This window comes from Geotrypetes seraphini, chromosome 4 (genome assembly GCF_902459505.1).
Source record: "Geotrypetes seraphini chromosome 4, aGeoSer1.1, whole genome shotgun sequence".
NCBI classification, from domain to species: Eukaryota; Metazoa; Chordata; class Amphibia; order Gymnophiona; family Dermophiidae; genus Geotrypetes; species Geotrypetes seraphini.
Window position 1 is genome coordinate 155521334 of NC_047087.1, and position 15473 is coordinate 155536806.

General features: G+C 46.6%; 1 protein-coding gene across 7 annotated transcripts in view; it reads right to left on the reverse strand.

The window, feature by feature from the left end:
• The window catches only part of LOC117359220 (probable palmitoyltransferase ZDHHC1), a 570963-nt gene that overhangs the window by 120119 nt on the left and 435371 nt on the right, over positions 1 to 15473 (reverse strand). For all 7 annotated transcript variants that reach the window (XM_033941591.1, XM_033941593.1, XM_033941589.1 and 4 more), the window contains one exon: positions 8937 to 9039. In XM_033941591.1, coding sequence (XP_033797482.1) covers positions 8937 to 9039 — 103 coding nt within the window. The remainder of the gene's footprint in view (positions 1 to 8936; positions 9040 to 15473) is intronic.

Below are 15473 nucleotides of genomic sequence, written 5' to 3' on the forward strand. Positions count from 1 at the left end.
TTCCTCAGCCCAACTGCAGCACAGCGACGCCGATCGGGCCAGACTCCGCCCACCCAGCTCACTCTTCTTCTGCCCTGTGTTCAGGACTAATAGACTAGTGCTGCCCAATTCAGGAAAAAAATTTTGATTCGATTCGATTCAGCCTACTGAATTGGTTTTTCGATTCAATTTTCCTGCCCATTTGGGTGCTTTTTTGAAACATCCTGGTGGGTTTATTTTATAGCCTCTTCACCCCTTTTGCCTTCTCCTAACCACACTGGTGCTGTGGTGTAAACAAAATAAACAAACAAAAAATACTTTTCCTTTCTCTCTTAAATCCTAGCTCACATTTGCGGTCTAACACCTGCTCTGACAGGATACACATTTCAAATCTGACATATTGTAATCACAAAAGGGAAAATAGAATTAGTTTTTCTACCTTTTGTTGTCTGGTCATTCAAATCTTGTTGGTCCCAGGCTCTGGTTGTCTTCTAATAACTTGCTTGCCAGGGTTTCCTTCTTTCTTCTTTCTCCGTTCTAACCATCCATCTGCCATCTCTGTCCTCCCCTTCTGTTTCCCTTCCCTCCCCCGGAGGTCTGGCATCTTTCTTTTTTTTCGTCTCCATCCACAGATCCATCTTTTCTTAACTACTCTTTCATCCAGCATCTCTCTCTCCTTCACCACCACCTCTCCCTTTCTTTTCCCAACTACCCTCCTATCCAGTATCTTTATCCCCCCTCCACACCATCCCTTGTGTCCAACTTCTCTCTCTTTCTGTTCCTTCCCTTCCTAAATCCCATTGTCCATCATCTCTCTTCCTCTCCTCTATTTTCAGACCCATTATTTCTTCCCCCCCAAATCCTGCATATGCACATCTCTTTGAACACCCCCTTCTCTCCCTCCCTCCATGTATTTCTACACCAGGGCCCCCCTCCCCTAGTCTGTCCCCCCCTCGAAGGCCTATATCCCCCCGAAGACCTGCCTGCCTACCTGTCCCCCCTGAAGGCCTGTCCCATCCTTTGAAGGCCTGCATCATTGCATCCCCCCGAAGGCCTGCCTTCCTGTCCCCCCCTTGAAGGTCTGTCCCCCCTGAAGGCCTGTTCCCCCCTTTGAAAGCCTGCATCCCCTCCAAAGGCCTGCATCCCCCTGAAGGCCTGCATGCCTGTCCCCCCTTTGAAGGCCTGCATCCCCCCGAAGGCCTGCATGCCTGTCCCCCCTTTGAAGGCCTGTATCCCCCCAAAGGCCTGCCTGCCTGTCCCCCCCTCTGAAGGCCTGCATCTCCCGAAGGTCTGCCTGACCCCCCCTTTGAAGGCCTGCATCTCCCCCCCCCCCGAAGGCCTGCCTGCCTGTCCCCCCCCTTTGAAGGCCTGCCTGCCTATCTCCTCTGAAGGCCTGTACCCCCCTCTCCCGGAAGGCTGCACCCCCTGAAGGACTACACCCCCCCTCCGGAAGGCCTGCTGTTCCCCCTGGCCTCCCAAATCAATCTTCCTAACTTCAGTAGCCTGCAATAAGATCACTGGCGCTAGCGATCTTTGCAAGCTGTTGTACGGCTTCGGAGCGTCTTTTCTCTGTCGTGGTCCCGCCCCTTCTCTGATGTTAAAGAAGGGACAGGATATCTGTAACTTTATCTGGCACCGCAAATCCCCACGATTATCCCGATCTTTACTGTGGGCGCCTCGGGAAGAGGGGGGCAGAGGGTTACCTAATCTGGTGTGGTACTATCAAGCAGCTCAATTGAAGTTAGTGTTGGATTGGGAACTGAGTGAACACAAATCTGGTATACAATTGGAGCAGATATATAGTGGCAGGGAACCTTTGAAACACAGATTGTGGACTTCTGGCCCACGGCGAGCATGGATACAGAGCATATCTAACCCTTTTGTACAACATCTAGCAAGGGTGTGGTCCCAGATACGATCTAAATTGGGCGGGGGAGCTGTGGTATCTTCCTTGGCTTCTATTAAGTTTGAACCCCTATTTCCTGCGGGTAGCGACAATCGGGTTTTCCATAGTTGGTCTCAAAAGGGGATAAGGGTATTTAGAGATCTGGTTGGACCGAATGGTATTCTTTCTTTTAGTTTACTTCAACAGAAATTTGACTTACCAGATGGAGATTGCTTTGCCTACTTTCAAATCAGACATTTTATGCAAGCTCAGGGTTGGGACACAGGACAGACACTTGCGGGGGAAACGTTGGAGAATTTGTGGATATTACTTCAGAGAGTGCCTAAAACACTTTCTGTATTGTACCAATATAGAAGGGGATGCTCAATTCCTACCTGTTTATTTCGGGTACATTGGGAGAGGGATTTGGATGTCCGGTTCACTGCTAAAGACTGGGAGGCTATCTGTAGGGAGGTGTATAAAGCTTCTTCCTGTGCATTGGTTCAGGAAAATGCGTATAAAGTTCTAACCAGATGGTACTATACACCAGAACGCCTGCATAGAATGTTCCCAGGAACATCTGCTCAATGTTGGAGGTGTGGCACCCAAGTGGGGTCCTTTCTACATATCTGGTGGGAATGTGGGGTCCTCACATCTTTCTGGAAAGCGGTGATTGCTACCTTAACTGAGTGCTTGGGTGAGATTGTGCTGTTTTCACCACTGAGTTGCTTATTGGGATTGTATAATATTAGGGAGCATGCATGGCAAACTAAATTTCTTAGATGGGGGTTAGCGGCTGCCAAATGCCTCATTGCAAATCATTGGAAAAATGCTGAGGCACCCTCTCATTCTACTTGGGTCAATCGTTTACTATCGATGGGAAGGATGGAGTTGGCAGTAGCCAGAAGGCGTTCTGCAGATGTAGTATTCTTCCACACTTGGAATAAGTTGGAAACACTGTTGGACAAATTCTAGAAGACTACCTAGTATTGGTTACTCTGCTGTCTGCTTACTGCAAGGGGACGGGGTGGGGGGGGGAAAGGTGAGATGTACTGGGATGGGGAACATGGGATGGAAGGGGGAAGGGATGGTGAAAACTTGAAGAAGATGTTTGATATTGTTATTGATATTGTGTTGTGGTACAACTGACTTATCTACAATGATCTTTATATTGTACTTGTAGTCGCTTTTACTTGTTTTCTATGGAGTGTATATTTGTACATTTTCTTGAACATTTTTCAATAATAAAAACATTAAAATATTTAAAAAAAAAAAAGAAGGGACAGGACCGCGGCAGAGAGAAGATGCTCCGAAGCCGTACAGCAGCTTGCAAAGATCGCTAGCGCCAGCGATCTTATTGCAGGCTGTTGAAGTTAGGAAGATTGATTCGGGAGGCCAGTGGGGAAGACGAACAGCACAGCAGCAAGAGGCCAGTGGGTAAGCCACTTCCTGATTGACCCTCCCCACTCGCCCTCTAAAGCAGGAGGGGCAGGCCAGCAAAAGGCAGCGCTGCCGCTCCTGCTTTAGAGGGCGAGTGGGGAGGGTCAGTCAACGAATCGGGAGGCTGATTTTTTGGCGGGGTAAATCGATTCAAATCGATTCACCGGAAATGAATTGGTGAATCGATTCAAATTGTGAATCGGGCAGCACTATAATAGACCACCGTTCCTGCTCTTCTGCAGGCAGAGGAAGGAGTAAGAAGGCTTCCATTTTGTCCCTCCTTTCTCAGCCCGACTCTGCAGCACAGCGACGCCAATCGGGTCAGACTCCACCCACCCAGCTCTCTCTTCTTCTGCCCTGTGTTCAGGGCTAACAGACCGCTGTTCCTGCTCTTCTACCTTTATCCAAGTTCCTTTATGACACCAATAGCTGCTTAAGTTCTACCCTGCTTACGTCTTACCAGAAACAATTAGGTGCTGAATTTACTATCTGACTTAAGTTTCTCCTCCATTTTGTCTTATCAGAAGCAATTAGATGCTAAGCCTTCTTTAAGCTCTATCTTATCAGAAGCAATTAGATGCTTAGTCTTCTTTAAGTGTTATCTTACCAGTTTCAATGTCTTATCAGAAGTGACTGTCTTATATAAGTCAAAACGCTCCTACTAGAAGCAATTGGGCGCTAAGTATTCATCTGATTTAGTTTCTATCTCCATTTGTCCTACTAGATGTAATTAGATGCAAAGCTACTAGAAGCTATCAGCTGCCAAATTTTTCCTCCGCCTACGTCTTACATCCTACTAGAAACAATTGGGTGCTAAGTTTTTCATTCTCTTTTAAGTTTTTACCTCCGCTCCGTCTCTCTAGAAGCAATAAGGTGCTAACTTTTCTGCCACTTTAAGCCACTGTGCCAAGTTCTTCATCTGTTCTAAGCCACTTTTCAGAAAGTCAAACAAGACCTAAGACACCGTCTATCAAATACCCAACAAGAACCTAACCTCTAATTCCAGATCCCCACGTTAAATAAACATGTTCTGCCTTCAGTCCTCTCACTGGTTCTCCTAGATCTCACCATGAAGCCACTTTCTTGGTTTCTTCTTCTCTTACTTTTCTCATTTACCAACACTATTCACTGAACTCCACAAACGTCAATAACATTTGCCCTGGCCTTAGAATCCCCGTGCTAGTGCGCACCAGAAATCACCCCTTCAAAAAAAAAAAAACCCCGAGGAGTCAACTACTCCTCTTTAAAGCCCGTTCCTCCTGCCAACCTACCCAACCTCACCTCCGACTCTCTCACCCCAGTCCCAACACTCTATTGTAACTCTAGATCTGCTTGCAACAAGACCCAAATATTAAAGGACCTACTTGCGGACTTCGATCCTGGAGTCCTGTGCAACACAGAAACATGGACTGAAAAAGACGATCTATTCTCACAAAACAAACTCTTCTCCTAAGGTTACCATGGCCTCTTCTCTCTCAGAATAAACCAGAAAGGAGGAGATCTGGCACTCCTCTACAAATCATTCTTTGACATTCAGCTCCTCGAAAAGGGTAGCTACACTTCACTAGAATATATGCTAACTTCAATCAAGGACGAACTCCACTCCTACCCATTAGGAATCTTGTTACATACCGGCCACCAACCCCCTGGAATAAATCCTCTGATCTCATCCTCGAGACCATAACAAGCGCCTTTCTAAAATTTTTGAGACTATTGATCATTGGTGATATTAATCTCCACCTAGACGACAACACCAGCAAAGAGGCAACCGAATTCAACAATTTCCTCTCTTCTCTAGGTTTCCCTTCTCCTACGTCCTCCCCAACCCACGAAAAGGGGCACACACTAGACATCATCAGCTTCCTCGACCTGACCGAACACAAAACTTCTGCTGAAGATGCTCCCTTGGTCCGATCACTTTATAGGCTCTTTCTGCCTCCCCATTTTCATATCCCACCTTGCATCTCCACCCCGTGCCACAAATCCTATCACCTTCCGCAAAAAAATCACGAGTGAACTGTTCTGGTCCCAATCTCTCAACCAACTTTCCTCATGTTCCAAGCCTGCTGACTCAGAATCCAACTGGCACAACTGGAAAAACCTCTCTGAGACTACCTATTGTGCTCTTACCCCTTTATCTACCAAATCTATCTCCTAATCCCGTAAGGCCCCTTGGTATCTTCCGTACCACAGAGAACTGAAGCAGAAATGCCGAGCACTAGAGCGCAAATGGAAAAAATCCAAATCCCCTTCAGACAGACAATCCTGGAGGGACAATATCAAGTTTTATAACTCAGTACTAATAAAGCAAGGAAGAACTTCTATGGTGATAAAATTTCCAGATCCAACAACCAGAGCAGCACACTGTTTAACATCTGGCGCACCTTAACTTCTAAAAATGTCTCCATCATTCCCCTCTCCTCCCCATCAGCAGACGATCTAGCAAAATTCTTCAATGAAAAGATCACTACCATAAGGAGCTCCTTCCCTCCATCAGTCTCCTACAACTCTCTGGCCCCCAACGACTCTAACCCTATCCCAGCAGGCAGATCCTGGACTACTTTTGAACTCATATCTGAACCCCAGATCTCTAAACTCTGCCTCAAACTGTAATCCTGCAAATATATCCCGGATCAATTCCCTTCCTACCTGTATGAGAATATTCCCACGCAGGCCATCTCATCCCTCACCAGACTTATAAACTCTGCTTTTACTATCGGGCCTGTTCTCCACAGAAATGGGACATATTGCCTTGTCCCCATTACTGAAAAAAGCTGATCTTGACCCTTCCTCTCCTTCCAATTACCGTCCCATAGCAAACATCCCTCTCCTAACTAAAATGCTAGAGGCCATCATTTCCACTCAGCTCTCTTCCTACCTAGAGAGATTCTCCATTCTCTTACCTTACCAATACGGCTTCAGACCCAACTTCAGCACTGAATCCCTCCTGGTCTCCTTAATTTCAAAGGTGCAACAATTACACTCTCGCAATAAGTTTGATCTCTCTGCAGCTTTTGATGTCGTCCACCACGATATTCTAATTTATCAACTTTCCGAGATAGGCATCGACTCCACAGTCTTAGAGTGGTTCTCGAACTTCTTACGTTCCCGCTCCTACACTGTCAACACAAATGACACCACGTCTGCTCCTTGGAAACTGACTTGTGGAGTCCCGTAGGGATCACCCCTATCTCCTATTCTCTTCAACATCTACATGTCTTCCCTGAAAACCCTCCATCTATCTTCCTTTGAAACAATCTATACTTATGTTGATGACATCCTTGTCCTTCTCGAGACAGACTCAAACCTTACCAACCTCTCTGAGAACATAATAGCCTGCATATCAAAACTCCAATCCTGTTCCCACTCTGTTCAAATGAAACTAATGAGTCCAAAACGAAACTTCGCTGGCTCGGTCCAAAATTAGAACAGCTGCCCACCCTCTTCGCACTACCCTCTGGTGCCACGCTGCAGCTTGAGTTCTCAAGCAAAGTTCTAGGCATCATCATCGACTCTTCTCTGTCCTTCAACGACCACTTCAACTTTCTGGTAAAATCATGCTTTTTCAGCCTCCACATGCTGAGGAAAGTGAGATCCTGCTTCCACCAACAACATTTTGCCGTCCTTGTTCAATCCATCATCCTTTCCAAACTAGATTACTGTAATTCCATTAACCTAAGTCTAACTAAAAAGAGTCTTCAAAGACTTCAACTAATTCAGAACACTGCGGCCAAGTTGATCTTCGCAAAACGTAAATTTGACCACGTTTCCCCACTTTTGTCCAAACTCCACTGGCTCCCAATAATTGCCAGAATTCACTTTAAATGTTCCTGTCTAGCTTTTAAAATCCTACATGGCATCCTCCCTCCCCTAATCCCTCTATCTTGGAACTCACCGAATCCCAACAATACCAGACCCACCCAAAAACTTAAACTATCCTTCCCCTCACTAAAAGGCATCCTCCTTGCGGGAAAATTGGGTCAATCTCTCTTCTTCAGAATCTCAGGGCTTTGGAATAACCTTACTACCCCACTGTGGAATCAGGTCTCCTTCCAATTATTCCGCAAGCACCTAAAAACTAGTTTTTTCACAAAAACGTAATGCTCTCCTCCCCCCCTTTACACTACCTCCAAACTCAACATGTTATACTTTCCTTTATTAAACTCTTGTAAACCGTACCGAGCTCTATGTTCATGGAGAGGATGCGGTATATTAACGTGAAGGTTTAGTTTAGTTTAGAGAGTGTTGGGTGTATGTGCTATCTTCGTGGCTGGGGGCTTAAAATTGGTGGTTGGGGTCCGGGATTGTTTATCATGTTGGCATTGTTTCTCTGCTGTCCCTGTGTTATGCTGCTGGCCCTGGGCTGGTTTCAACTTGCTGAGTTCCCTTGGGGACTTGTTGATTTTACTTTTGCTTGCCTTTACTGTACATGATTGTTTCTGTGTTTTCTTTATTGCCTTGTATTGTGTTCTCTGTGACTCTTTCCACTTTCAATAAATATATGATTTAAAAAAAAAAAAAAAGATGGAAAGCATAGTTAAGCATGGTAAAAACCATAATATGACAAAACATGGTGTGTAAGACATAGCATGGCAAGCATAGTTCGGCAAAACATAGCATGGCAATTTCCCAGATCTCCCCTGGAGTCCTTTTTAAAAATCGGCGTAACATTGGTCACCCTCCAATCTTCAGGTACTACAGACGATTTTAGAGACAGGTTACAGATCACTAACAGCAGGTCAGCAATTTTATGTTTGAGATCTTTTACTACCCTGGGATGTATACCATCTGGTTCTGGCGATTTATCACTTTTTAACTTGTCGATATGGCTCAGTGCATCTTCCAGATTCACCAAGATTTCTTTCAGTTCCTCCGCATCATCACCCTTGAAAACCATTTCCAGTTCAGGTATATCTCTTACATCTTCTTCCATAAAGACCGAAGCAAAGAATTCATTCAGTCTTTCCGTTATTGCCTTATTCTCCCTGAGTGCCCCTTTTGCTCTTTGTTCATCCAATGGTCCCACAGATTCCCTCACAGGTTTTCTGCTTCTGATGTACCTAGAAAAATTGTTATGCGTTTTTGCCTCTTTTGCAAGTTTCTCTTCATATTCTTTCTTAGCTGTCTTTATCAATGCTTTGCATCTAACTAGCCAGTGCTTGTGTTTCTTCTTGTTTTCTTCATTCGGATCCTTTTTCCATTCTTTAAAGGATGTTTTTTTGGCTCTAAAAGCCTCTTTCACTTCACATTTTAACCACGCCGGCTCTCGTTTCCTCTTCTTTCTACCTTTGCTGATACGTGGAATACATCTGGTCTGGGCTTCCATGATGGTATTTTTAAACAACATCCATGCCTGGTTTATAGTCCATTAAATATGTCTATCCATACTGTCTACTATCTCCCCTCCTCAAACATTTTCTCAATAATCTCAGTCATATATGGTATGTTCGGTATTGGACAACTGTTCCCAAAAGAGTAGAGTTAAGCTTTTTTTAAAAATTTGGTACTATAATTGATCTTTCTAATGCAAGGCCTTATCAAGGCATTAAATTTAGTCAACTAGAAAGCAAAACTTCAAAACAAATTCAAGCCATCACTACAATTCTTCATACAGAGCACAGTTTATACATACATATTGATTCTTCTGTGGTCGTTCCTCTTGGGTTGTGGGAGACGAGCTCCACTCAGAGTCTGCTTTCTGTTTGACGTCATGGGAATTTTTGCCTTCATAAAACCTGAGAAAGCAACAGAAAATAGAAGAAAACCTTTTAATTGGGGCAATTTTTGAAACAACGCACTTCACCCACATTGCAGCAGTAGGTACCCCCTCACCTCCCCTACCCTCACCAGTACCCCTCCAACTATCGCCCCCATCTCCTTCCTCCCCTTCTTATCAAAGTTACTTGGACGTGCTGTTTACTGCTGTTGCCTGGTCGTCCTCTCATCCCAAGCTATTCTTGATCTGCTCCAGTCAGGCTTTCATCCACTGCATTCCACAGAAACTGTCCTTACTAAAGTTTCCAATGACCTGTTCCTGGCCAGATCCAAAGACCTCTACTCTATGCTCATCCTTCTCGATCTATCTGCCACGATTGATACTGTTGATCACCACCTATTCCTTAATATGGTGTCCTTGATGGGATTCCAGGGTTCTGCTTTCACTTGGTTTTCTTCCTATCTCTCCCATTGCACCTTCAGTGTATGCAATGGTGGTTCCTCCTCATCCACAGTCATCCCACTACCAATTGGTATACCTCAAGGCTCTGTTCTGGTACCACTTCTTTTCTCAAGCTCACTTGAAGCACTGATCCCCTCCATGCTGATGACTCCCAGATCCAACTCTCTGCACCAGATATCTCTACTGAAACCCAGACACAAGTTTCAGCCTACCTGTCCAACATTGCCACCTGGATGTCCCACCGCCACGTAAAACTGAATATTACTAAAACAGAGCTGTTTATCTTCCCGCCTAAACCCACTTCCCCCATTCTCTGTCTCTGTGGACAACACTGTTATCCTCCCTGACTCCTCTCTCTCCTGCCAGATACAACATAACGATAAAACATGCCATATGCCTGGGACAAACTTCCTGAATCCCTATGGCAGGCTCCATCTCTGGCAGTGTTCAAGTCCAAGTTAAAAGTCCACCTCTTGAAGACTGATTTCAACCCCTAACTCCTCTCACCTTAAGTTTTGCATCCCCAATAAGCTCTTCCGAGAAGGGACCATCTATTAAATGTCATGTATGTCATGCCAAAAATTATAAAATACAAAATAGCTTGCAGTTGTCAGAATGGCTTGCTATACATGCCACATACAGTTCAATACCCTGGACTTTCCAGTTTAACTACAGTCCTCTTCACCAGGGAAAAAGGTAAATGAAAATTATCAGGAAAATAAAACTTTCAAACTTTGCACACCTTGTGACTACAGCCAGAGTAATTACAGTTTCAAAACCTAGCACTGCATTTCTTAAACGTTTCAGCTTACCTAGCTGAGACACGGACAGGCTTGCAGAGCAGGCTTCACAGCTCGTTATTATCAGCTGGGCTTCCTGGCCGACGGAACACAATAAGGCATTATATAAGCTGTGAACTTTACTTGGGTTTTTCCCACGGAGCTTTCACACCCCTACAGATAAAGTTCCTTGAACAAACACAGCTCTCCGGGCAGTCATACAGAGTAGCGGAGAGATTTTCCTGCTCTTCCCCTAATCTCTGTCAGCTGGGCTTGGGTTACGGGAGACAGCACAAGCACAGCCTTGCTTCCTTCCCCTTAGAAACTAACCTCCATGTCAGTGGGGAAATGGCTAGCTTCCAGCAATGGCTCAGCGACGTCCATAGCCTCTGCCTGCTCAGCAGCCTCTGGGGTGGAGTTGAGGTAGTCCTCTGTCATCTCCACGTCCTCACTGCTGTGGGCTGGAGACTTCTCCCCTCATCTGCCTCCAAGCTCTGCTGTCTCTCCTGTCGCTGCCTGAGCTCGTTAGCCCCAGCTCCGTCCCGGCGTTCCCTGCTCCCCCTACTGAGATTCCATACTCTGTTTTTATGTTGGTTAAAGCCCCACCCCTCTCTCCTCAGAACAGCTGTGTTAGGCAGGAAATCCCTAGGGAAATAACTCAGGTTTCTCCTAGGCTGGTAATGAGCATACCTTCCAGCCCTAGGACTCCACTTCTCCATAAGAGTCCTCTCAGGCTTTCTAGGGTACCTGTCCTGAGATGGCGCTCTCTGCTGGATGTACCTATGTTCCTGCCTCTCCTGCTCTACCTCACTGTCTGAGGGGTAGTCAGCCAAAACCAAACTTTTACTTTTAACCTGGTCAGCCCTTCTGACCAGGGACTGTGTTTTTGCTTTTATCCCTTACAGGGACAAAGCTGGCCACAGGTTTGTCACACCTCTAAGAAGGCAAATAGAATGCTAGGTATTATCAAGAAAGGTATTACAACCAGAATGAAAGAAGTCATCCTGCCGTTGTATCAGACGATGGTGCGCCCGCATCTGGAGTACTGCGTCCAATATTGGTCACTGTACCTTAAGAATGATATGGCGATACTCGAGAGGGTTCAGAAAAGAGCGACGTGATTGATAAAAGGTATGGAAAACCTTTCATATGGTGAAAGACTAGAGAAATTGGGGCTCTTTTCCCTGGAAAAGTGGAGGCTTAGAGGGGACATGATAGAGACTTACAAGATCATGAAGGGCATAGAGAAAGTGAAGAGGGACAGGTTCTTCAAACTTTCGAAAACTACAAGAACAAGAGGGCATTCGAAAAAATTAAGAGGGGACAGATTCAGAACCAAGGAACCAAGGAAGTTCTTTTTCACCCAAAGGATGGTGGACACCTGGAATGCGCTTCCAGAGGGTGTGATAGGATAGTGTACAGTATCGGGGTTCAAGAAGGGATTAGATGATTTCCTGAAGGAAAAAGAGATAGAAGGGTATAGATAGAGGATTACTATACAGGTCCTGGACCTGATGGGCCGCCACGTGAGCGGGCTGCTGGGCATGATGGACCTCTGGTCTGACCCAGCAGAGGCACTGCTTATGTTCTAGGGGGACGAGGCAGGGTTGCCCCTTATCACCGTTATTGCTTGTGCTTACAATGCACCCCCTAATTCGGGATATATATGCGATGCCCTCTATATGGGGGATTGAAATAGGAGCTACTTCTTTTAAGTTATCGGCCTTTGCAGATGATATCTTAGTACACCTTACCGATCCTTTGCTCTCCTTGATGGCATTATTGGACTTGATTAAAGAGTATGGGGACTATGTAGGGTTAAATTTGGACAAATCAGAGGCGTTAGCATCTTCTGCGGCGGTTCAAACCCTCTGGGGAAATGAGTTTCCGTTGACATGGGCACCGGGGCAGTTTGTATACTTGGGGACTTTGATGACCATGGAGGTACCCCGATTGTATCGTCTCAATGTGGATAAGCTTCAGCAATAGACGAAGCTCTTGCTGGATACTTGGAGGGCATTGCCTCTTTCTCTGATGGGGCGCATTTGCTTGGTTAAGATGTTCATCTTTCCCAAATGGCTGTATGTTCTGCAGACTCTGCCGATATGCTTGCTGAAGAAAGATTTACACATTTTTTTATTAAGGGTTTACTCGTTTCTGTTGGGCGGCCAAGAAACCGGAATTTCAGGTGTCTCAGTTGCTAGGGACTTGGCATGGGGGGAGGGGTTAGGATTACTGGATGTACAGGTCTATAATTTTGCATGTTTGCTTCGCCATTTGGGAGATTGGGTGAATAAGACCAGTAGCTACACCCCTCTTCAGATGGAATGTGAGTTTTTTGCTCCCTATGATGTGTTTGCGTTGCTACATAGTCCCCAAAGGGCATTGCCCTCTTCTATCCGACCTAGTGTATTATTTAGCACATTGTAAGCGGCCTGGCGTTGGCTTGTGCAAGCCCTGGGAGGGTTTCCGACGGTCACTGATCTCTTGCCATTGCGGGGTAATCCGGTCTTTCCTCCGGGTAGGGAATCCAGGAAGTACCCGTCTTGGGGAGTGAGAGGAGTCTCACGTTTAGAACATATTTTGGGGGTTGATGGGGAGCTGTTGACTCGTGCAGATTTGCTGGCTAAGGTGGGGGAGACCTGGGGAGCGCAGTTTGCGTGTCATCAAGTGGAGCATTATGTGGGATCCCTCGACAGAGTACAATTGTGAATGCATTTGGGGGCCAGGCTGCGGGAGTTGTTTGCTCAGGAGGAGGGGGTGTCCCTCTCGGTGTCTAGCATTCATGCTAGTTTGCAAGAGTTACTCTCCACCCCGCCCCACCAGTACTCACCAGTACTCTCCCAGCCCAACTAATGAGTGCCCTGATAAGGACACCCATCGTAAGACCACACTGTGGCCTTTTGGATGCAAGCTTGCAGATATGGCTCCCAGATATTCAAGAACATCTTTCGCTTCCTAGCCCCTCCGGTATCTCGCGCTTCCCAGATGGCCAACTGATGCAACTGGTTCCACCAATGCCAAAACTCCAGAGGGTCAGGGACCGTCCAGCACTGAAGAATACATTTCCTGGCCAGTAAGCTCATCTTCCTACACAGAGCCCTATGCCCCCTAGGCAAATGGCCATAAGCCTCTGGCAAATCCAAGACAAAGTGGGCCGGGGTACTGTGCAAGGCTCTCCCAATTAATCCTGACATGTAAGAGATTATACGCCTCCAGAAGCGCTGGATAATGGGGCAGGACCAAAAGGCATGTCCCAATGTGTGTGTCCCCATCCCACATTTATGACACAGTGGTGTAGGGAGACCCCCACTATAATACAACTGTAATAGGCGCGTAAGGTCACCCTATATTACATTTCTCACAATCAAGCACAAGGGGTCACCCCAGGCATCGCCCGCAAGGTATGGGCTCCATCCCAATGTCCCAAATTAATCTGCAATTCCCCCTCCCATTTATCCCGGATGATCTGGTAGTCCTTGGCTGGTTGAGTACCATTGGGGGGGAGGGGTGGGGGGATTGGGGAGGGGAGGTGCGGGTATTGGAAGGTTCTGGCACTTTGTTATGGATGGGATCAGTGGGCATAGGTGGGGGAAGGGGTAGTGTGGCATCTTCAGGGCTCATAAGAGTCCAGGGCCTCGGAGTGCCTTTCCGCCTCCTTAATTTCGCTTGCCCTATGTAAAGTAGGATGGGGGTAGTTTGGTTGCTGGTACTTTTCTTCTGTACATGCTTGTTATTTTATTGTATTTGATGCATCCTTGTTCACACTGTGCACCCTTGGGGTGCCCTGGCGTTGTCTTTGTTGTTGTTTGCATCAATAAAAGTTGTTTGAACCTTAAGAAGTGTAGCCAGTGTAATCGGGCGATTTCTCTCACCGACCCCCATCGTTGGTGTATCAAGTGCTTGGGGTCTGAATATTATCCTAAGTCCTGCCCGCGCTGTTTTACCCTTCACAAACGAGCTCTCTGGAGGCGTCATGCCAAGATCCTGGAGCTCTTTGGTCCTATGGAGTCGCCTGTTGAAAAGGCCTTGGCCTCGACCCCTGTGGCGGCCTCTTCATCCAAGTCCTTGACCTTGAGTAAGTCACCCTAGTCCTCGAAGACCTCATCTGCTGTACCTCTAAAGGTCTCATCCTCAGGCAAGTCTCCTCTTCCCTTTGCATGTATACTACCTAAGAAGCCTCCAGTTGAGCCTCAGGCAATCCAGGCAATGAGTGCAGTCGTGCCAGTCTCTTCGAGACCTCCTCTGAAGCGTGCTTCCAAACATAGGGAATACTTATCTTTGAGGTCGCCCTCTATGGAGTTCACTGCTGCACCTTCTAGACCAGTGTCATTGGTATCGGTGCCTGTCTTCGAGGACATGCTGCAAGCCATATTGACCATGCAGCTTACCTCTGTTTTGGCTAAGCTTGCCCCTGTCTCAGCCCTGCTTTCTGCGAGCCAGCCTGAGCATACTGTCAAGGCACGAAGAGCAAAACCTCTTCAGTCTCGACCCTTGTCCTCCAGTGACTCCTCGCCTTGTCCTTCCAGTTCTGGGTCTCCAGCTACGCAACCTGTTCAAGACGTGGTGGAGAAGCCTCGATCGAGGCCTCACTCGAAGCATTCCTCATCCTAGAGGCACCTGGTTTCAAAGAAGAGTAAAGAATCTCCTAGGCAGAGTGTAGAGTCTCCTATGCCTCGTTGGTCAAGGCCCATCGAAACCCCCTGCAAAACCAGGCATAGGTCTCAAACTCTGAAGCTTTCTCCGCCTTGAGGCCCATCCAGGCTCCGGACTCCTCTTTTGAGACCATCTACGAGGGATCCTCCTTCGCCTATCTCTAAGAGGCACGAGTTAAGGCTATCCATTCCTCCTACTCCTGGGCCTTCTCCATTGAGGCATCTCAAACGTAAGCACTCTCTGACCCTGCCTATATCACATAACGGCACTTCTTCTGTGACTTTTACATTGGATACAGATTTTCCTTCTCAATACTCCAGGGAGGCTTCTCCTTATTCAGCTGCGCCTCGGTTTCGCTCCACTTATCCTCCTGAGGAATCTTCGGCTTCAAAATCTACATCTTTTTCAAGATTCATTTTTGACATGAGTAAGGCTCTTCAGATTGATCTTCAATCTGAGTCTAAGTATACTCCTGAATATTTGGCTGAGATGGAATTGCCACATCCGTCAAAGGACACCATGAGACTTCCTATTAATCCTGTTTTGCCGGCAATCT